Here is a 22,863-nt window from a genome sequence, read left to right on the forward strand (position 1 = left end):
CTTAGATCCCCCGTTTCACGGGTTGTGCCCGCAAGTTACCGTTTGCGGCCCCAATTTTAAAAGCTATCTTCTATTGACTACTGTGTTCTAATTGTTTCCTTTGCTCTTCGCTCGAAGATGCGTGTATCTGTGTGTGTTTGTGTGATTTTGTTTCGTTAGCTATCTTAATGTTTCTATAGCGGCTTGCTAGTAATCACTTCTTTTTTTATAAAATAATTAGTGTTCGGGTGCAAGATGCTGCCAAATCTCGCCAGCGCTACCATGCTGCATCGCTCACAACCGCCCGGACTTTGCGTCCCATATTTGCCATTCGAATATTCTACATCGGCACATCCTCGCAGCGGAAGCGGTGTTACGACGTAGCGGCGCAGCGTAGTGCCAACGCGGCCACGTGGCACCCTCAGCCGAGCTATGATGGCAGCAGGAGCAGCCTTTGCGTAACGGTACGTACTAACGCCACCACTAGAAGCCCGGCGGCTGTAGTCCTGCTGGCCGGTGACCAGAATCCACCTCCGGCTCGTACCAGCTGGTTGGCTCCGTTCCCGGCCAGGATCTCTGCACGTTTCCGGAGCCGTTCCTGTGGAAAACAGAAAAGAAAATAAAGGTAAGCCAGAAACAAGACTAGTGCGAAGCAACAATATCGATGAAACGAGGCCTGTTTCATAATGTTGTTAGGCGCAGAAAACGTAGCAGGCTCATGGCCCGAACGAGGGGAAATTTAAAATGAATTTGTGGAAAGCAATCAACGGTGGCATGGCTCGTCGGAGCTCGTCGCTTGGCCGTTGGATTCATGCTTGGTGGGCTCGATGCGAAGGGCATGTAAAACGAAAATATCGGATGGAAGGAGGCACGGAACCGGTGCCCGTACCGGTTAACGATAAATTATGAGCCGACGCCAATACGGCCGTGACAGATAGGCTTGTTTTTCCTTTACACGGCCATTTTATATCCCACCGGTTTACCGGGTTTGAGCAAATTATAATTCAACACAACACACCAATCATGGAGCCTTGTGCCGGTGAGGCAGAAAAAGAAAAATCGTTGTGCAAAGACTTTGGTGGGAAAATATGAAACAATTTATCCCACCAACGCACACAACCGACCAACCACCGACGTGGTGGTCTACGCATTGAATTATCGATGCTTTTTCCTGTTTGAGCCGGTGGGTTGCAGTCGGCGTGGGAAGCTTTATTGAGTTAAATACGCCCCGGTGGTGGCGGACAGAATTCCAGGAAGCAACCCACTGGGATCGCTCAAATTCGGCCTCGTGATTGAATTTTTGTGTGGTGTGTTTAAGGTGCTATTAAAATGAGCCCCTAATCAATACGCTTGTGCCGTCGAGGCCAGCTTTGATCATGTTGATTGGTGCACGGTTCAAACCCTCCTCGATGGGATGCAACTTAATTAGGGGGCGCGAACTACCACGAACGGAAATATGGCAGTGCTATCGGATGGTATCACTTCACGGTTACATACCTGATACATTTCGTCCTCTCCGGGCGGATCTAGACATTCAAATTCACAGCATCGTTCACCTACGCGAAACTTTTTACAAAACTGCAACGAGAAAGCGAACAAAAACAGAGGGTAAATAAAACATCACGCTTATTTGGTATAGCCCGAGCTAGCAACATTATTGAGTTCGTCAAGCGTAGGAACGAAATTGATATAAATAAACGGTTTATGGGTGGGCTGTTGGCAGCGTTTATTCGGATATGAAACGAGATGCGAGCAGGAAATGTAGATTATTGGGCTACGGTGGGGAAGCAACTCCGAGAGAAATATCACGTTATATTCGTGCGCTCCTACGCGAGGAACGCACTTTTCATAAGATTTAATAAACAATCGCTCGAATAAGCCATCCGATCCGAAGAAGAAAAAGAAGGAAAGAAATGGAGGGGAAGTAGAAGTAAACAACTTCGCCGTAAACTTTGAAACCACCCCGGCTCCCGAGGGTGAAACCGGAACGAGCATTCGATTCGCGGAAAAATCGTCCTCGGGGAGCGCCTGTGGAACGGAATTGGATTAGTGGTAATTGCCGTGCCGATCCGGCAGATTGCCCGATACGGCGGTACCTTTTTACCAAGGTCATCGAGTGGGATTCACAGTGATGACTTCCGGGGTCTAGCAACAGTACAGAACCCGTTCCATCGTCGACGATGACGGAGACGGCGATGAGGATGCCCTGAGGAGGTCCTTAATTGAGTAATGGCGACGAAGGGCGTTTGTTTTCTCGCGTGGCACGAGGGACTGTTTCCTTCATCTGCGCTCGTTGCACCGTGGATGGAAAATTGCATTTGCATGTTGTTTGATTGGCAAGTGATGAGATTAGCGGGTGATGGTGAATCCACTGGATCGAGGACAGGCGACCATAGTACGAACAGTTGGTTGAGCGAAGGTAAAATCGCCCTAATGAAGCTTGATTCAAACCGGAGATGATATATTGAATTTTCTCGCTCTTGCACTTGCGCTTTCTTTAGTAACTCACATGAAGGCTGTCGTTGATGAATGAATAAGCGATGAGGATATTGATATATGCGCAGTAATAAGATCCTGTGGTGGTAAACACCGTATTGGTAACACCTTTTACAATACTAGCATATTTCCGTTCATTTTTCATCTTTTCGGTTCAATCCGGCCAAAAATAACCATCGAAACTAGCTGATTTCGAAACTATCGCTTTGATATCGTGCCTATTGCTTGTAAATACCTATATCAACCAACACCGGTCAGTAACGATGAAAGGATCAATTGTTTCAGTGAATAGGAAGTAGATCCTTTCCTCGATGTGCTTATTTTGAGCCCACACCGATCTTGTTAGTGGTAATTGGCAATTCATTCGAACCGGGAGCTATCGTTGATGCTCGGTCAGTAGTGCGTTGGATTAGATGTTTCCGCGCTTGAATAGCGTATCGCTTTATCTAGTTGACAAGGATGGCTTTTTGGGAAATTGTTTGCAGTTTTGTAGGTAAAATCGTCTTATGGGCGTACCAAAATGAGACCCTGTAACGAATATTAATTCTAGTTATTTTACTTTTTTTTTTGTCACGAGACTCTTCGTTGGTGATATCCGTTGGTTGCCGAATCATCAGTATTCAGGCGAAAGTAATTGAAACCAGTTCGTTGCGAAAACTCGAGCTCTTCTTAGAAAAGGTTCCCGATGTCAGCAGTTAATGCAGGTTAATTCATTACAACTACCTTTTTCTAGGAAATTAGCTAAACAGAGTCTCAAATTAGTTCTGGCATTCGAGAGCGTGATCCTAATAAAGTATAATGAACCGAGAGAAATGGAGTCGGGGGTAGGTTGATGGAAAAATACGAGCCCCATTGTAACGGTCAATGTGATGGAAATATAGTATCGAAAGCAATGAGATTGGAATACGACAGCTTTGGGGCGTGATTAGGAATTAATAAAGTACGATTAACGGTAATGATCTCGAAAAATCACATATGTCATTATTCTAGATTAACGTAGATTTATCTACATTCAAAATAGGTGATTACAAAAATAAAAATATAAAGAGAAATGGATAATTTTGGTGAGAAGAATAAGGCCCAAGCAATTTGAAGCACATCTTTTTTAAATGTGTAATGCACGTTACGATAATGCATCGCTACTAATTATCTGCTCAATGCTATATCATGAAGCCTTCTGCTGTATCATGAACGTTGTTTGAGGCTACAAGATGATGGAGCATTTGAGAGGTTTTGTATTTCAGCGATGCACCAAGCACCATGGTGCAATCATCAGGCCGTGGGAGTGCAATTTGGCTAATGAGTCTCATTCATTCGTTTCTTGGATAATTTCCTATAATTTGTGGTAATTTTCACCATCAGTTCTTGAATAAATGCATCTGGGTTTACCTCAACTGCTTCTCCCAAGGATACAATGGCTAGATCTTTTAAGTATTATTCTCGCCGGGAGTTATAACTGGGAAAGCTATAACTGCATAAAGAAATATCCGCAATGCAGTTCGTTCACTTTGCTTTGCATGTTGTATGACGACGACTAAAATGCTAATTGAAACCACCTGTAATCTGTTTCTTTAGGGCGATATAGTAACATTAAATAAACAAATTTTTTACATCAGTCAAATTCTCAATTTAAATAACATTTACCACAAAATTTAAATAACCCCTACTATGCGAATAATATGTACAAAAAATACAACGAAATAGAATAATTTCACAATTCACATGAGCTAAAATCATTTGAACAAATATAAGCGAAATCGCAATCCAACAGACCTAATACATCCGTTGCAGAGCAAAGCAAAAATGCTGAACTAGCCAACTACAAACGCTATTGGAGAATTTGGTTTGCATTTTCCCCAACCAAATGAATACTTTTCCACGAACACCATTTCGTGCTGGACATTCCGAACCGGTCAACCGTTCAACCGTGGCAGCAACTGGCAGGAAAATTGCATCACCGGATGGAACTGGAAGGCACAACCAACCAGCTGCAGAACAGGATCTGCGGGGTTGCAGGATTTACTCTGCCTCATACGTTGAACCCATAAATATTGTTGTTATCGTGGAACTGGGAAAAATACACCGTACCATGCAGCGGATGAAGAGCGAAAATTATTTCACGTTCGAAGAAACAACGTTTCCCGTTAACAGCCGCATTTTTTACTGCTCACTGTCAGTTTTCACTGTCAGCACCATACCGAAAATGTACCGACGTTTTTTTTTTTTTCAAACAGATCTAGTTCTGTTGAATCTTCATTAGCAAGCGAAATTGTAAATATTGTGAATATAAAAATTAGAAGTAAAATTTTTAGAATCAAATTGAGGCGAAAAAACGAAAACTACGTTTGTTTTAATACCGTTATATAACTAGATTCTCCTCAAGCTCGCGGACTTAGATTTTATTGAAGAGACATTGTTGATGAATGTGGGTTCATGTTATTCTGGGGTTTCTAACAACATTTACCTGTGACGTAGGATGGTGTTGGAATGTTCACATTTATCTGATCCAATGCCGATAGAACTATGTTTCATTGTTCAACCGTTGCGCTTGCAAAGCAACTTCCGTATAAGCCAACCGCCGAATGCAATTTTCGCGGTGAGCTGGGGTGTTTGTCTTTGAGATATTTCGCTTCAGCTACCTCACTCGAAAGGCATGTGACAGCTTTTCTTTGGGGGCTCAATGGGCTTCTGGAATCTGTGTCAGAGGGACTGAACGATGTAAGCTTTGATCGTTAATTCTCTTTCATGCTGCTTGCAAACCAAGCCACGTCATATGGCTTAGTAGATGCAGCATGTAGTGGCAAGTAACGTGCATCTAAACTCCAATATAGCCATGTGAAGAGATGCTCGAGGGTCGCAGAATTTTAATGAATAGTTCAGCAAGCAAGAGACCATAAGGATTAAAAAAAACTTAAATGAGGTTTAGTACCAAAAGGATTGCCGAAAGGAGGAAGGGTAAGCTGGAGCTAAAATAACAACTTTTAATATTTTACAGTCCAATAAAGTTATTTTTTCAGTACACATTACATTTAGAACAGTATACCAGAAAGTAAAATTAAACAAAGAGATTTATGTAAAATATACAATGTCTTCATGTGTTTGCTATGTTTTTGCCCTCATTGTCACTTTATATTGGTTTAACTGATAACATATGGAAGTAGATTAATTTTGTTGGTTTGGCACAAAACGAATTAAATCAAGCATGCAGTATGGCTCGTGGTGGCACGGGACACTTCACAGTGTTTGAAGTCGAAAGCGGTACAATCATGTCGTGTGTGGTAAAAAGTTGTTCTGTTAATGAAAGGGTTCTCCACCGGTGGGAGTAAACCGCCTGCACCTCGGCACAGTTCTTGTTGTTTGATGAGAAAAACAAAAAAGAACACTGTGCAGTTCGGAAACACTTCATTACAGCACTTGGAGAGAAACAACGAGTCTGCTTGGTATGTGAGCGGTTCTTCATAACGCTTTTATATGCAAATAATTCCTAACAACAGCTGCGACGGTAGCTCACCTATGAGTATAAGAGAGGAAAAAATACGCAGTGTTTTGCTAAGAATTGTAGGTGGAAATGAAACTGGATGAATCTAGAAGCTACGTTGGTATTCAGAGGAAAAATTGGTAAAACCAGTAATCCTCTGAGAAGATTGAAATGTTATGCCTTCGCTGGTGGGAAAATAAGAACCTGTAATATATTTTAATCAAGAATTTTATTCAATGACGAATATTTTTCTATGAAAAAATATTATCAAATAATTAACCATTAATAAACCATTAGTCAATACTCATAGCTGCTGATATCGTATGTATCATCAAAATTTCAATCATCGAAAGACGATAAACTTACATATTAAGCAAACAATATATTTGCATTGAGCTATGTCTCAATTTTTGATTCATATATATATATATATATATATATATATATATATATATATATATATATATATATATATATATATATATATATATATATATATATATATATATATATATATATATATATATATATATATATATATATATATATATACATATATATATATGTATATATAAGAGGTCCATTATTATACGAGGTTGAGCGATTTTGTACGGTGCACACTAAATATATTTTGAAGTTTAATTTTGCAAATCATACCTTCTAGGTCTAACAGAAAAACACGTGAACTACGTCAAGTGTTTTTCCTTGCTTTGTGGACATGTCAACGTGTTTATGCGCACTGAACTCGAAAGTTTGTGAGGGAAAGCAATCAAATGGGTAAGGAACTGGTGCCAATCGCGTACCACGGAGTATGTCATGGTTTTTGGTTTCAATGTTGTTGTCTTACAAGAAGGTAGTGTCTGGCTCGTGTTTTCCTCCTATTGTGGCATTACGTTTAGAGAGACTAAGTCGGTTGGGCAACTTTTTTCCACGTGATTTAATGAAGCTTATACGAGCTGATGGCGGGTGGTAGAGTAGCCAAAGTGGTGGCAAGGGAACAGGCTGTAGTTTATGAGTATGCTAATTGGCGAATCTAATTAAAAAGTTTGAACGGTTTTGCAATTTCCGGCGGAGTGGTGAACACCGTTGACTCGGGCCGAGCTATGGCTTCAATTTGATGGAAGTACAATGTTTGATGTACGGTAAGTAGATTTATGGTTGAAGTCATTTGTCCCAGCGATCGTGCGAGGTCTGTAAATAGTGGATTGAAGCTACTCTTTCAATGCGCACCTTTAACTTGACAGCTTCATTGGTTATTCTATGGCGTCATTTTTTGGCGTGCTTTTTGTCGCTGCTTTGCGATCAACCGCGCTTTTGTCGAGTCGATTGGCTATATTCCATCACGTGCGATGTGATATCAATTTACGTTTCTTCTCCATTTGCCACTGGGTGCCGTTTAAAATGTTTGCATAATTTCGCGAATCATGTTCACCCACGGCAACAATAAATTCCGCATCATCGATTCGTACCGTTCACGCACCGTGCCATGTGGTACCACCGCGAGGCAGCAAGAACCAGCATCCGAAGCAAATCGAGTGAATTTATCGTGCGCCATTGCGGGTGTCATTGCAAGCGACCATAATTTATGTGCGCTTTCAACTGCTGGCGAATCCGTGGTGGATGTAAAATGAGCGTTACATAAAAAACTCACCCTGCCCCAACAACCACAACATTCTGGAGCCATCGTGACGAAGTGGCATTATGCGCAAATCAATAAGCGTCCGTGATTGGCACAGCAAATTTCCCGATCGTTCTGTTTGATGTGTGGTCGGCATTTTCATTCCGCTGTGTGAACATAAAACACACCCTCGTTTCAGGCCCATGTTCACGTAGTGAGGGCTTTTGTGTTGCGGAGAATGAATGATATGCATATTTTTTCCGGCACTCCAGTCGGATGGACTCAATTTGTTATAAATGGAATGTTTGCTTTAATTAGCAGTCATCGCGAGGGCTTCTGCAAATATGCGACATGGATTGCATGCTGCAGAAAAATACATCTGTTTAAATAAACTATTCACCTGTGGTGCAGTCAAGTTGGTGATCAATTGAGAAATGTGAAAAAGGTTGCAGTTTAATTAAGTGCGCTTATCAACATGTAATGTCTGTACAGAAAGCTTTATAAATGCTTGAGCAAAAGTAAATCGTTTCAGTTGCTTTATATCTGGCTATTACGACCATATTATACTGAAACACTTCGGGGGGTTTATACGTGGTGCACTTTGATTGAGATATATGAAACACTTAATTATTTTGAATTGATGGTTGATTTATACTTACATAAGGGGGATCACAGTAAATTGCTTTGCACCAAAGCGGCTCAGAGTGGTAACAGACGCACAAACTGCACACGCCCGGACCAGGTACGTAGAGTAGACCGTGTGCGACCGAGTTACCCTGGAAGTCGACACAATCCTCTTCTAAGCTAGCTGCAAATGATTGTGAGAGAAAGAGAAAGAATATAAGATCTTGAGCAAATTTGTTTTTCTTAAAAGTTTCGCAAAAAGTTAAGCCAGACAGTAGGAGCTGGGTTGTTCGAAATCTTCCGGAGGCTTATTCATCGATAGTACGATTATAAGTCTGAGCCAATCTTATGCTACAACAGCTCGAACGAGAATTACACTCAATTGAGAAGGACTTGCAAAGAAGTTTTTCTTTCTTGTTATCTGTGGATAGTTTCTCAATGTTCGATACTCAAAGAAAAAAAAATATCCTGTCAATAGATCTTTCGTCATAGTGTCATCTTTCGAAAGGAGAAAGTTCTCTCATAAGTTTATCTTCTGGGTACACGGAAAGCGGCAGGCAAAAAAGGATTATGTACGTGAACTGATGTATTTCTTCCTGCATCAGAGAAGAAACGGATATTTTGAGAGCAGTGAAAAGCCGACCCGGATATTTCGAGAGTAAAGAAAACCAACCCTTATTCTGCTTACCTTGGGATAGATAATGTTCACGAGCGAAATCTGTTACCATAACGCACAAACTAAACTGATCGACAGAACTTGAATATGTTTTTTTCTTATATAACGTAAGCTGATTCACTGCATAATTAGTCAAATGAATGAGGAGGGCGAATGAAGTTTAGCTGCATACTGGTTTTTGATAAAATGTGGTCTAATTTATGCTGTAATAGCAACGATTAACTTCGACTTTTATCATCCGAAGTTGAAAGTTGCTTGATTCGCTCGTATGTCCACGCCTAAAGGGCCGTACTATGTTGTCCTTAGCTTGAAAAATCTTCTTGCATGCTACTGCTTCATCGTTCAAAGCTTCAGGTATAAAGCGTACGAGTTTCGAAGTTTCCGGAAGTATTTCTGGAAATATCCAAACCACTTTCTAACGACTAGCAAGAACAGGATGGAGCGTGACGGACTAAGACCGAGAACCGGGCATCCTTACATCTACTTCTTGCCTACTACGCGGTGGTTTTTTGGAAAACGAGTTTCTCCCTTTTCACCATGAAGCATATTACTACAAAAGACGAGATCTTCAAGACACGTTTTCCAGTTTTACCAACGTCAAATTTGGCTTGTTAGGCATCGGACTCAGATAACGTTTCCACGGAAAGCTGTGCATAATGACCCTGCAGAGAGATCCGACAGACGGCAAATACGGTGCCTGGAGAACCTAGATCTCGTTCCACCGCTGTCACGACGATGTTGTGGATGAATGATCGTAGGTTTAGCGCTCTTGAAATGTGTATTCGGATTTGAAGGGCTCTTGAATGGAAATGAGTTCTTCAACCGTAGCTATCGTCCGTCCAAGTGGTAAGTTATAGTGAGGGTCTGGAACCCTTTCTCATCAATCTTCGGGCTGGCGAAATGTAGCGGGACGAATGAGCAGGGTGTTGGAAAGAGAAACGAAATCAAAACGACCACACTGCGTGGGAAGGATTGCAAGAAGGAACGGCGGATAAGCGATTTGAGAAATTAGCTGAACAAATGAAAGGCTCATGTGTGGAGCGTAATAAGCCTACGTAAATGGGTTGGATAAATTGCTGCTCTCTTGTTGGAATGGAACCTGCATATGACGATTGGTAGAACAAAACGCTGGAGATGAGGAGAGTTTATTTTATCAAAGATCATTCTTTGCAGACGAATGCAGAAAATATAATACATAGTTGCCAAAGGGCTAGGTCTATCTAAAAATCAAATGAATTGAACAAACGTCTACTCCTGTTTCTTTCACCAGGTTTTATTTATATGGGTGCATTTCGTTTAATAAATGCAATTGTACTACAGACAGACATTGAGGGTACATTTAAATATACAGGCAATGAATGCATTTCCAAAAGCATGATCAATTCGCGTATGCTACTGCATGCATAATTAACGGCACCCGTCGCGTGCATACCAATGTGTGAGCAGCGCTGCATCTGAGTAAAGTAATCGAATGGAATGTATATGTATGAAGATTCGAATGAACGATTGCAACGAGTGCCATCTGAATGGGCTCCAACTCACGCCCGAGATGTGCAACAGACCGACGAACAGCAATCGATTGACGTAAATTATTTTTAGATGTATGTTCGTTGCTCCAACACTACGCTGTGTTACGCCGTAAATCCAGACGAATGTGAAGGAAATTATTATGAAACCAAGCGACGAAATAGATGGGGCTGGTTGTTTCGTCTTCACTGGCGTACAGGATACCAGTTGTTTTTACGTAAACGGTTGGTCGCAAAACTCCCTGGGCGATTTCTGCCTCGTATCTCGTACCCACCGGCAAAACGAGCTGCCACGAATTTGATCGAGTTCTTCGAGTTTGTTGAGTGAATTTAATTACGCCTCATACTGGACCCGGTATCAGGACTTACGGGCAACGGACGTCCCCGATTCCACTACGTGCTGCGGAAAGCGGAAGAAGGAGAATCAACAGAAAGCTCGGATTGGGGTTTGGTAGAGGATGGAAAAGCTCAGGGAATAGTCCCGCCATAACGAAGTCAGAGTATTATGGGGGAAGATGCCAATGTGCTGCAATTTTCGTGCCACCACTCGTTCGTCCTGTTGAACCTATCGTTTGCAGTTATATTTCACCAGAAGGTCACTCCGGTTGCCACCAGTGATCCTGACCCAGGGTTGGATGAATTTGGTCGCACGTTATGCATACCGTAGGGAGTCGAGTGTCATTAAGCGATTGAATTACATTTGCCATTTGACCAGGTGTGAATAGGCGTGTGCCACGATGCCAGACATGGGGCAAGCCACAAGCGCAATACAACATTCCAGTGAAACCATGCGCTTTGAAACGAGTTTGGCTATGCTAGAATTTCGAGAGGTAAGCCAGCATATAAGACTATGAGAAATGAAACATTGCAAGCATGATAAGAATTTGTTTGCAGCTAAAATTAATTCTGTAGCTAGGATGTGCAGAGTAAATTTTGTTTTAAAATAAATGGAGCACATGTGTCATTTGTGTTTTTTTCTTTCAATTCAATGGTTGCAAAATGAAATATAAATGGCATCATCTTAGAATCAAACACAAACGTGGCACTAACGTAAACGGTTGGTAGTAACAAATATGGAAATGAATAAATAATGTAGCGAAAATTTAGGAGCATATTATTTGCTAGTCGACCACACTGATCGAATGCATGTGATTGCAAGCATTAGTATGAAATCAGAACCATTCTCAGTGATGCTTTGTGATGCGTCGGAAATTGCTGTGTTGGGGGTTACCTAGTGATTGCGTCTATCGTGAGACTTTCTGCGCACCAGGGACCAGAGACGGAAATTGCTTGATTGATTGTAGTATTCTCTGAAGTCGCTTAAGGCGATCGATTTTGTGTAACTTAAATCACAATGGAAACGAATGCCTCAATGCGGTCGAAAAGATTTCTGCTATGGCAGCACTTCGAAAAGATTTGCATATCCGTTGCTTGTTCGTGCCGAGGAATGCTATCAGGGTGTCTAGTTTGCAGTGCTGCCGACAAGAACCGGCAAAGTGGGGCTGTCGTTTGTCCCGTTCTGCTTAAATCGCGCTTTCTCTCTCACGGTTTTTCATTTCTCTCTTCATTTTCGTCCTCTCGTGGCCTAACGAATCGTTCTCAAAACATCCTGCAAAGCACAGCCCCTCACTGAGAGAACGACCGGTGAGTGTCTGAGTGACCATCGTGAGTAGCTCTCGAAAAAGCTCGAATACAAAACGCACTAACGCCGTGGACGGAAGTACAGCATAATGACGTCAACATTGACACACATCCGCCGTCCTAACTGTACAACGCTGGTTTGCGGCTGTTCCCTGCACGATTACTCAATAGGGCAGCGGAGTAGTGAGAGAATACCTGACTGGGTGACATTTTTGCCGGAGGGCAGGCGGTTCTTGATGCAATCTAGCCAATGTTGCCGTGTATACCCTCCGTGCGCTTCCTTTGGAAGACAGCTGAACGGGTTGATGTTGGTGGGCAAGGCACGCGCAATTGAAATACAGTTCTTCAGTGCTTGGCGGATTTTTTTTGCCTTTTATAACACGATAAAGGTCATGACCGGATGGTGGGTATGAAATGTGTGTCAACCAGACGAGTGAGCGAGAGCCAGATCGTTTGATGTCGAGATTCGTCTGAGAGAAGGAAAAATGTCCTTTCCGTTCTGGAAAGTTGCAGGGTGCTGGTATTTTTTCTACTTCTAGCTGCAACGAACGGCAGGAATAAGGACATGATTACAAACGGGGACTTGCACAACACAACGATGGTTCGATTTTTCTCACAGCTGATGGAACAAGTTTAAATTGCTGTAAAACGACATCATTCGATTGAAAGACCGATGGAATTGCATTTTTGCAGAGAAAAACGAAAAAAAAACGAGTTGTATCGTGTTCTTTGAGAAGTTTGACTATAGACTCGTTGTTGATATTTTAGTATTATTATCAACATCAAAATGAGGAAAAGCCAAAGCCAAATGATTTTTTTTAAATTCCAATATAATTGTTCCCATAAAAATAGCAAAAAAATGGGAAAGAAGAATCGACAGCATACACAAAGCACTTAATTGGTTACTTCTTTGGAAAACCCAACAGCCTGTACTATTATGGGTAGCAAATAATGTACTCTTTAAAAGTAGCCGCTTATCTGATTGTATTTGTTGAAAGGAAAACGATCAATGGAGACGCCTGGTGGCGCATTGTTTTAGGTCGGGTTGAAATAAACGCACACAATACGCTGCCATCGGGCAGCTAGCCTGGGAATTCCCATCAGGTAGAGCGCACAGTGCAAAGCAGAAAGCGGCAAATAAAAAAGTAGTCCGAACAAAAGCAAACGCGGTTCACCCGCCCCAGAGCGGCGCGTCATAATGAGAAAGAACAAGCAACAAAATGGGAACAAACAAAGGGAAAGTAAAATGGACTGCCTCTTAAGCTTTGCACGCGATAAACCTGGATACTGCCGCTTGGTCAAGCGATTTTATACTACAGCGCAGCACAGCGCTTATCACGGCAATAGCGTACCATCGTAGCAAACGCCAGCGGAAATTCCGCGAAGCTGGCATGACACGAGTCGGAACGGTTTGGCGGAAATTAGAAATTGGAAATGAACAACAGGCACGGCACGCCAGTGTTGTCTGCTTATTTTTGCTTCTTACGAAATACTTTGCCAACACATACACATGAAAGAGGGATGGATTTTGAAATATTTTTTATGGGATCATATTTAATTGTCCTTTCGAGGTTTCCGGCATTTTAAGAAAAGCCCGAATCTGATACTTTATCATGGCGCCATAGATTTTGTTCCTTTTGAATCCGTATGGTGAAAAATGAATTTCATGAGTACCGATTGTACGAAATCCCCTGTCTGCTATAGGGGACAAGCATCCTCGACGCATAAAATGATCATTTTTACGATGGGATCAGCGCTATTTTTAGCATCTGCGCATTGAATATTTGAAATTCTCCATGCAACATATGCTACCCGTTACATCCGCAGGCATTTTGGGCCCCTTTGAAGTTTTAAAGAAGGCAGCGGTAAATATTTTAGCTGCAAAATCCAGAGCAGCGGCATCCTATGACATGACCGGCTACAGCAAAGCATATGAAGAGCAGCTGTCTGACTCCCTTTGCCGTGCAGGAATTTCCCTGCAGGAACAGAGAAGTGTGCCTTCGCTCAGCATTCCACAACTACTAGCTTTCCGACACCGAGGTCTAGGCTGTGGGATGTGCCGTTTCATTCCTTATTGAGCGAGCTAACACTGACGGCGCGTTAAGATGGCAAGGATATTCTGGTTGTTTAACGTTTAATGGCACGTGTGCGCTACACCGCTTCTGGGTAGCTGGTAAGCCGTCTTTCTACCACCCAGCACCGGTGTCATTGGATCCCTGTTAGTTATCTTAGCCTCTATGGATTGGAGCCACGAGTAGTCCGAATGTAGACGGCGCGAAACCGTGCGTTAAAGTGTCGGGATGGTCGTAGCCGGTTAATGAGCATTTTCGTTAATTGAATTTCTCGCGGCACATTAACCACAGCGTCTGATGCTGCCCGTTGAAGAGGTCTTCTATGCCCTTATGCATGCTTATTTATTTTGCATTTGCTTTCCGCGCGTTAGCGAACGGTTTACAGTTCTTCACTTTCACGGTTGGTTTTCATTTGCTGATGTAGTGACCCTCTTTGGGCGAGTACTTCGAGGAGGATGCTTTTGCGCAACGTAAACAACCCGTCCGTACACACCCATCCCGGATGGTTTTGCAAACAGTTCCTTCCACCGGACATCATCGGACCTCTTCGTTATGGGTCAGTGGCAATTCAAACGGCTTCTCAGCTTCAGTTGAGAGTTTCACCGTTTCGGACTTTCGGTTGCTTCTGTTTCCACCCCCTCACTAATGCAGCCTCACTCGTCAGGTAAGGCACCGAGATTTGGCAATCAAACGAAAGGAAGCGTCTCATGGTGGAGCAGGGGAAACATAAATTTAATTTTAAAGGGTCGACTAGCTTGGCTGATTTCGGCCGTGTACCAATTGACCCGCTTCTTAGAATGCATTTGGCAGGATTACGAAGTCGAATGGGTTGGGATTGGACCGCTATCAAAAGAAAATCTGTTAACCTCCTCCCTGGCTTGGCTAGAATGTTATCATAATGATTCTGACGATCAATATTTTTTTCATGTTGAATGTGAGATGTGTGATAAAGTTTACATCGGCTAAATTGAGTTATCAGGAAAATGTTTGTTGCGAGAATTTGTTATATTTTATTTTGATATTGAAATACTCTGGTCGTGTGAGCTCGATCTAATTGCGTAATTTGTGTGATTGATGTAGTTTTTAGCAACGTTAATATCCCACCGATAGTGATTGTGAGTAACAATTAAGTACCCCGTCGTGTAATGTTTTTAATGAAAACATTCTTCCAAAAATGAAAGCCTCCATAAGCACTTTATCAAATTCTTGTCTGGCATTCTGGCACCGAAACCGCGACAACGCCCATCGTACCGAGTTGGAAAGCCTAAGCTTCCTAGAACCCCCGGGGAATATTAATTTAATTATCATCCATGCGTAAATGAAACGAAATCTAAAGCCGCACGAGTCATATCAACGGTCCCCAGTTTCCGCCTGACGGCTCCGAGTCGCGTTACTGAAGTCATTTCAGAATATATCTCCACAGCCAGATGGGGATTTCCATCCGGGGTAATGATGCCCCTATTCGTTCATCACCAGAGCGCGAATACTTCTTCGTAGGAAACATCACGAGCCGCTTTTCCAGTTGCAGCCCCACCTTACGGATGGTACGCGAGTGTCGCAATAGGGGCAATAAGTGCCCTCGGTACTTAGCCCGCGCCCCATGCCGGCCGGTTATTATCGTTAGCATTTTTCGACGAAATGTATGCAAATTAGATAGCGCGCGCGAGCCATAATCGACTCCAGGCATCGTCGGAATGCGTAATGGAAAATGATGTTTGATGTCGGCAAAACCGGGTGGCACCTCGGGCTCAGGAATGGAATGCTGGGGCGCATGTTTCAGGGCCGCTTGCTAGAGAATGTGCTGAGGTGAGTTGGCGACGAAACTATGCGTCCAGTACTGCCGAGGGAAAGGTCTCTGGTGGTTTGCCAGAGTAGATTGCTTTTCTCGGGCACACCCGGTCACCTGAAAGCCAACGAAACAAAAACGGCGAAGAATCGCGTCGAAGGTGCGGCCAATCGCACCAAATAATGTGGCACAAGGGAATAGACAATATGCTGATAAGATATTAAGAAAAGTACGAAGGCTAGCCGGGATTTTTCGATGCAACCATTTGCCAACGAAATGTCCTTGAAATGACCTTGGCGGGTCGGCAGAGTTTAACATATTTGTTTTGAATAGTAACCTATCCAGATATAACTTTAAGCAGATGAGGAGGCAATTGTGGAAAATAATACTTTGCCAGTCAAGCACTTTGTTTGCATTTAATATACTTATCATACCTATGAAGCACACAAAAGAAGAACTTGATAAAGAATCGTGTAATTCAAGATTTTACAGTATTATATTGCACTATATATGTTTTCAGTGCTTAGGCATAAGCCCAAAAACAAACAAATAATTACTCAAGCTTAGGATGTGTATCGTTTGAAAAACTTCTTCGTCGAACGAGTGTCTAAACATCGGCTGACGGTAAAAGGGTAGCCTGTGGCAAATTTCACTACAGCTTCCTCATCCTGTAGCGTCGAGAAATGCGAGAACCTCACAACAACGCAATTTCGACAACTGGCGGAACGAATCCGCCCCTAGGGGTGATGGCGGCTGCTTCAACATGAGCTGTTGAACGTCGGTTTGCAGTTAAGGTGATGCTTCCGCATGGGTTCTGTCACGTTTGCACCACCACCACTGATCGATGGTTGATGACAGTGATTTGCTTGAGCGATGTAAGACAACAGCTCGTGTTAACCTGGTCCTGTTTACTTGAACATTCGTCGTGGGTGTGCCTCAAGAGCTTTTATTTCGGGTCAGTATGACTCCAGACACGTTTTACGATGGATTTCCAAGATTTTTCTGAGTCGTTTTAGATATTTTATTTAAGGGTTTTCTAGCGCCCGGATATTCGATCCTGCCATCGGACGATTTCCAACAAACCCGTTCGTTAGCATCGCCTTGATGTGTCATATTTCAAGTTGTCGGTGCTTCATATTCAAAGCCAGACTCCAGTGATTGATTTCGGCTGAGGCAAGCGAATGCTTTTACATGAGAGACTCTAATGGAATGAGCTTCAGCTTAAGCTCCTCGTCAATACGTTTAATATCTGCGGAGCGTAATGATAACGCAGCGGTTGAGCGGCTCATGAGAAGGATGAGCGACAGGATTTAATCCCTGCTCCGGATGGTGGAGGATTCGACGAAAAGGGTCCGACGGCTGAGCGCTCCCCCAAGTGTGCTCCGTGCGCCTTCAATGAGTATGGAATCGACATTAATTTACTCAACGTGTTCAGCGATTGTTGTGTCAATAGGCGCGCTTGTCAAGCCCGAGATAATGGAACGGCAAGTGCTGCTGGCAGGCTATTTGTTTGGAATTAATGGAGCTGTACGGAGTGCTGTCGTTCGTGTACATTCGCGCAGTCATGTTTGCCTTCACAACAGCACCCCTAAGTTAGGTAGCTTTGAACCGTGTTGTATTTTTGTGGGACATTTTCAGATTTGTAAATCTGATGTAAATGAATTTCTATTTCGCTGACGCTTTCCGTAACAGGGTGGTTTTCCGATTTGTCACAAACTCGCATCAACCCATTGTGTCGATGTTTCGGACGGGATGATTGGTTTGACACTACACTGTTGCTATCGATCGATCCCCCCGAACGACACCGTTGAAATGCGCTTGAACACCGTCCAACTTGGGACCGGAACCGTACTTATGACGGTGCCGTGCACCAACCGGTGCCGGAGGGTCGAGACCTAATCCCATCGTCGTCAGCAAAGCGCTAATCGGCCCTTGTGGGGTGGGTGGCTGGCGATAAGCCAAAGCGAGAGCCTCTCAGCCACTACCCACGGTCGATGGTGAGAAAAGGGTGCCTTCGGTGCTAATTTGGATTACAAATCAAATTTGCCATCTCCGCTCCGTCACAGTGTGGTTGGGGTTCAAACTTGTCCCATCAATGAACGTGTGCCTTCGGGAAGGTGCCGAAAGAGCGGAATCGGTCGTTCGGTGACACCCCATGCATAGTAAACGAGTTATTTGGGCCTAGTTGAACACATTAGGCACCCGGTCGTCTGGATGCCAAATGCCTGGCATTGGGAGCCGCTACTCTCGGGGCAAAAGCTCACCCGGGTGTGGCGTGATTAGGAGCAGGAGGTCCTGTATTACGGCGTTCCGTGCAGGGAACAGTGAAACGTCCATCAAAATGCAGACCGTGGTTTGCACGGTGCTATTTCTCGAACGACCCAACTTTCGCCCATCAAAACCAACGCTCGACCAGTGCGCAAATCGCTCATGGAAGAAAGAGCGCCTCGGACGACCTTTCCGGTTAGCCAAAGCGGCACACAATTCCATCCCAAGTGGCTCCTTCCAGCACGCGGAACCGGAAGGAAACAATGCTTCGAGCAGAGCGCCGCGCAAGAAAAAGCGCAACGCCACTTATAGGTGGCTGTCAACAATGTTTATTGCCAGCTTGAACAGCCGGCACGGCCCCAGCGAAGACAATGGGACGGTAGTGCGACAAACGCCGGGAAGCCCTTGCTGATTTTCTTACAAAGAGCTCAAGTGGCCCTGAGGACGAGCCCGCCGAAAGGCGAGGGCAAGTCGCAGTTATTTTGTGTTTTCCTTCCGAAACTCTTTTCTTCCCACTCAAGTGCTCGTTTTCGCTCGGTGTGTGGCTTCACGTTGACAAGCCGACCATGCTGGTGTCCTTTCTGGCACTTCTCTCTGCCCGATGGCGTATGTGCCGAGAGTGGTGTGCGTGGCAACAGATCGGAGTGTTGACTGCACGTTTCTCCGATTACTGCACCAGTGGGTCCGACATTTTCTTATTCCCATCATTGGACCATATTCTCCATCGTATCCCATCTTTCTTGCTCTAAGAGTGTCTCTCTTTTCCTCTTAATTTCAGCGTTTTTGTTCTCTCATCTCTTTCCCTCGTTCATCCTTTGAGTTACGACCTCCTCTGTGGACACGATCTCGGTCAAAAGAAGTGGCTTTGCTGCGGGGTAGGGTACTGAGGGCTCCAGTCAGTTGGTCAAGTGCATGCATGGAGCTAGAGCTGGGGGAGAAAGTTTCAAGTGGTACGGGTATTCGAAAAGTAGGTTTCAAGAATGACGCTGCAGGGATGCATAAGGACCCTTGCAGGTCGTGGAGAAAACATGAAGCTACAGAAGAAAAAAATGAAGAAACCATCTACAACAAACAGCATCTGCTGTCGGGTAAGGGTGCGACTATGCCGAGGAGAAAATGAAAGCACACCCACAGCTCCGTTGCCCCTTTTCCGTTCATATGCGTCACGGAATTGCGAAAACATTGACATAGCGGAGTGGCACAGACGGCAAGCGACGAGACGAGAAGGGTGCAGATATGGAAAACCAGTAAAGTGTTGCCTCTTGAAGAGGAACTTGAGCGAAAAAAGGATAATAGAGTCACGGGCTGGAGCGATCTGGCAGAAGTTAGTTAGGGTGTATTAAAGACCTGCAAGTGAAGTATATAATTAACTTCTTCTTTAGGGTCTGCTTGGCCGAGCAGGAGTAGGTCTCACTCGTTCGCAGCGGGCCTTCACATAACGGTTTCTGATGTGTTTATACGTGAAAGAAAAAAAAATGCACTCAAGTTAGTGGACCATCTGAAGAATTATGTAGCCTACAGGAGAGTTTTAATGGGTGGAAAGACAAATTTCCATAGTAGATGATTCGTACGTTTACTACGCTATGATGGAAGCAACGTTGTACGAACCATAATAGTGCACTTTTCAATTATTAATTTGTTTGACGTGCGTGGAATAATTGAATTAATCTTTAACATCCCGAAACCGTCACTGAACTGGTTTGGATGAGCCAAACTTAGTAGGCTTAAAAACAAGCGACCATAGCAATACAGGATGAGAACAGATACGGGGTCCAAGTACAAGGAGAAAAACCATGGCCTCACTTGATCCAAGTCAAGCTTAAGTGTGGCATAGGTGTGATTGACGTTAGCACCACTCAACAGAAATGGTGCGAGTGCAATTTGGTGTTTTGGGAGGAAGCGTGTATTAATATTAGTGACAGCCGTATGGGTTTCATAGCAAATACCGTCAAATGTACGGCTTGGCACAAGTGTTATCAGTCGGTGACTGTCCGTGTGATGCCATGTTAGAAGGATGGTATAGTGTCGGAAATTTTTAGTAAAAGTCGTGTTTTCGTGAACTTATAATAAGATATGATTTGTGCAAAGTACAGTTTTTGGTCTTGTATAAGTTTCCGTGCATTTATTTTCACCGCAAGTGGCAGTACAAGTGAAATTTCAAGCCACGCGGTGAGGACAATTGCACAGTGACGCCTAACAAAAATAATGCCGTGGTTGTGTGGTTAAGTGTGTGCTGCTCTCTCTCTAGGATTACGCTGAACAATGTGACACCGCTAGCAGGTTAGTGTTTTTGTATATGATGATGATGTTATATGATTATGTTATTTATTAACCTTAATTCTTAAGCCAGTTAAACCATCGTCGGTGGACAGAAGATTTTCACATCAAATAAAAAGCAAAACAAATAAATTTCTTAGTCAAATGGTGAATTCAAAACAAAGTGTTTTGATTTGGCGCCTTCATAATCATTGCGTGCGTCATTAGAATTCAAGTTCTTGCGCTTGCTCAAACAAGAGCTATTTAGTGAAACGAGTTTACACTCGTACGATGTCTAGGATCCGAGTTGTATCGATCAACGCAAACTGAGGAATCGTAATTTAGTTTTGCCTTGCTCGACGTGCAAGAAATGCCATCAAATCTTATTTTACACAAGATTGTTTGTATCGTTCGAGAATGTACACTTCTTTCTAGTAAACCTACCTCCAGCTAGAAAAAAAAATCATCCGCCAGGTCACACGTCAAGTTTGACCTAAGTCCCGTTAAGTCCCAGCCGGGGACTAAGCTGACCAAACCAAGCGACGGTCCCTAGAAATTAAATATCACCCACCCAAGGCCCCGGGTCTGCTGCAGGGTTGGTCAAAAGTTGTGCGCAAGTTGTTTCATTCGTTTCGAGACGGAACCGGCTGGACAAAAGTTGGTCATTTACACCAACCGGTGCCGGGCGCACGGAACGCTTCCGATTCAACGCAATCGTTTACCATTGCCAGTGAAAGTTCGGAAATTTCCACTCTTACCAATGAACCACTGAACTTCCTCTTTACCACCCATTGGTTTGGAACGACTGGCATCTGACATTTGACACGGTGCGTGACCGTTGCTGAATAATGTCGAGTGTGGCGATTTCTGGACCAGAATTGAACCTCCGCTCACGTCGTGGCGAGTGGCCGGAAAAGTTCAACCAAACTTGACGTAATCTAAAACACTTTGGGTGATGCTTGGTTTAATCAGGTACGTAAAATGGATTAAGCCTCCAATTAAACAGGCCCTTCGCCGTTGCGCCTGGACAAACACTTCTTGCCCACGTCGAACGAGGGATCGTCATTTAAGGGAACCTAGCCGCAAAACATTTCTACCGTGTGAATTGCACCAATTGAAGCGGCTCCCTTGGTGGTTAGGGTCAAGTACCGGAGGTCTTCCACATAATTTGTATCTGAATCAAAACCTTGGCCCACCGAGCCGCTGGAGGCGAACGGCAAGGGCCCTAGAAAGCTCTTCAGAAGTAACTCTATTTTCAATGAAAAAAAAAAACTTCTGCATTTTTCGATACTCACCTACATAGCCCATGAGCAGGCTGAGCAGCGGCACAGCCAGCAGATGCAGCTTTCCATTCATTGTGTGCTACGCTGTTCACGAGCCCGCTTTATGCCAAGGGTGTTCTGCGCCGCGCTGGTGTCGATTTCGGACCGGGGCACTCAATTTGCAAGAGCAGAAGAAAAACCGACCCTTGCGCTAGCGACCGGAAAATCCGACCGGGTAACGGGAGCGCTAGAAAAACTCACAATGGGAAGTGGTTACGAATGAAACGAAACCGTTTGGCTCGAACACGTCCCGCGCCACCGGTTCAGCAGCAACCGGCTACACTCACTGCACTTCCGGTAGATTATCTCCGTTCACTGGTTCAGCATATTTTTGCCTTTGGCAGCGGAAAATCTTCGCCAACCCAACCTCATTAATGAGCTTAGCACATTCTCTTATTTTTTGCGCTCACTTTTTTCGAACACGCGATTCGCACACTTACACTCCAGGACACATTCGTGTCGCCGACGGAACACCGCGCACTGACACTGGATGGATATTTGTTTGTTTAATATCTGCTACGACTTTAATTCACTCCCAGGATGGGTTTTTCACCCGTGCCGATTCGGCAGCGAAATGCGAAGCGAATGAGCTCAAGCTCGAGAGTGTACACACCTTCCCACTCTGGGTGCCGGATCGATAGCGGCTTCTCCGGGCACCGGGCTGGCAACATCCATCGGTGGCAGGCAGCCAGGCGGCCAGGAACGCCCGTTGTTCGATTGGCGGATCCGAGCGAGGCAATCTGAAATTAAGGATGACAGCCCGAGAAGAAGGGGAACAGTAAGAGCTTTTCGTACCTTGATGATAAAATAAGGCCAGTTATGTGTGTGTGTGTGTTTGTGTGTTTGTTCGATTTTGTGGATTCGTCTGCGGTCGGTGGCTTATGTCTTCACAGAAACGGCAAAAATATAAAGGAACCCCGCGTCGAAGAAAAAGGAACACTGTGAACTGTTAATGTAGGGGCTGTATTGATTTCGTGTGGTGTTTTTTTTTGCAGCCAACAGAAAAAAAAACTCGAAAAGGATACAAAAGCGGTCGATAAACCGCACCGTGCTTTTCAAGCCGGTTCCGAGCGGTTTGGCGGAAAGGTTTTCCCAACTCCCCCCGGGAGGCGCTCGAGCTT

The 22,863-nt window shown here is 44.0% G+C and overlaps 1 protein-coding gene across 1 annotated transcript; it reads right to left on the reverse strand.

Annotated features, from left to right (window-relative positions):
- Window positions 1–409: 409 nt before the first annotated feature.
- Window positions 410–21,776, reverse strand: LOC128720975 (uncharacterized). Its single transcript, XM_053814676.1, has 4 exons — window positions 21,716–21,776; window positions 8,231–8,379; window positions 1,477–1,557; window positions 410–577 (listed from the first exon to the last, which is right to left on the reverse strand). Exons 1-4 carry the CDS (start codon window positions 21,774–21,776, stop codon window positions 410–412), a joined length of 459 nt encoding a protein of 152 aa, XP_053670651.1.
- Between the last annotated feature and the right edge of the window lie 1,087 nt (window positions 21,777–22,863).

The sequence above is a fragment of the Anopheles nili genome, chromosome 2 (assembly GCF_943737925.1).
Source record: "Anopheles nili chromosome 2, idAnoNiliSN_F5_01, whole genome shotgun sequence".
Taxonomy (NCBI): Eukaryota; Metazoa; Arthropoda; class Insecta; order Diptera; family Culicidae; genus Anopheles; species Anopheles nili.

Coding starts and splice junctions, on each gene's coding strand:
- LOC128720975 (XM_053814676.1), bottom strand. CDS start 21,776: ATGAATGGAAAGCTGCATCTGCTGGCTGTGCCGCTGCTCAGCCTGCTC. Junction 8,380..21,715: donor CCTGCTCATGGGCTATGTAG/GTGAGTATCGAA, acceptor AATCATTTGCAG/CTAGCTTAGAAGAGGATTGT. Junction 1,558..8,230: donor TTTACTGTGATCCCCCTTAT/GTAAGTATAAAT, acceptor TTCTCGTTGCAG/TTTTGTAAAAAGTTTCGCGT.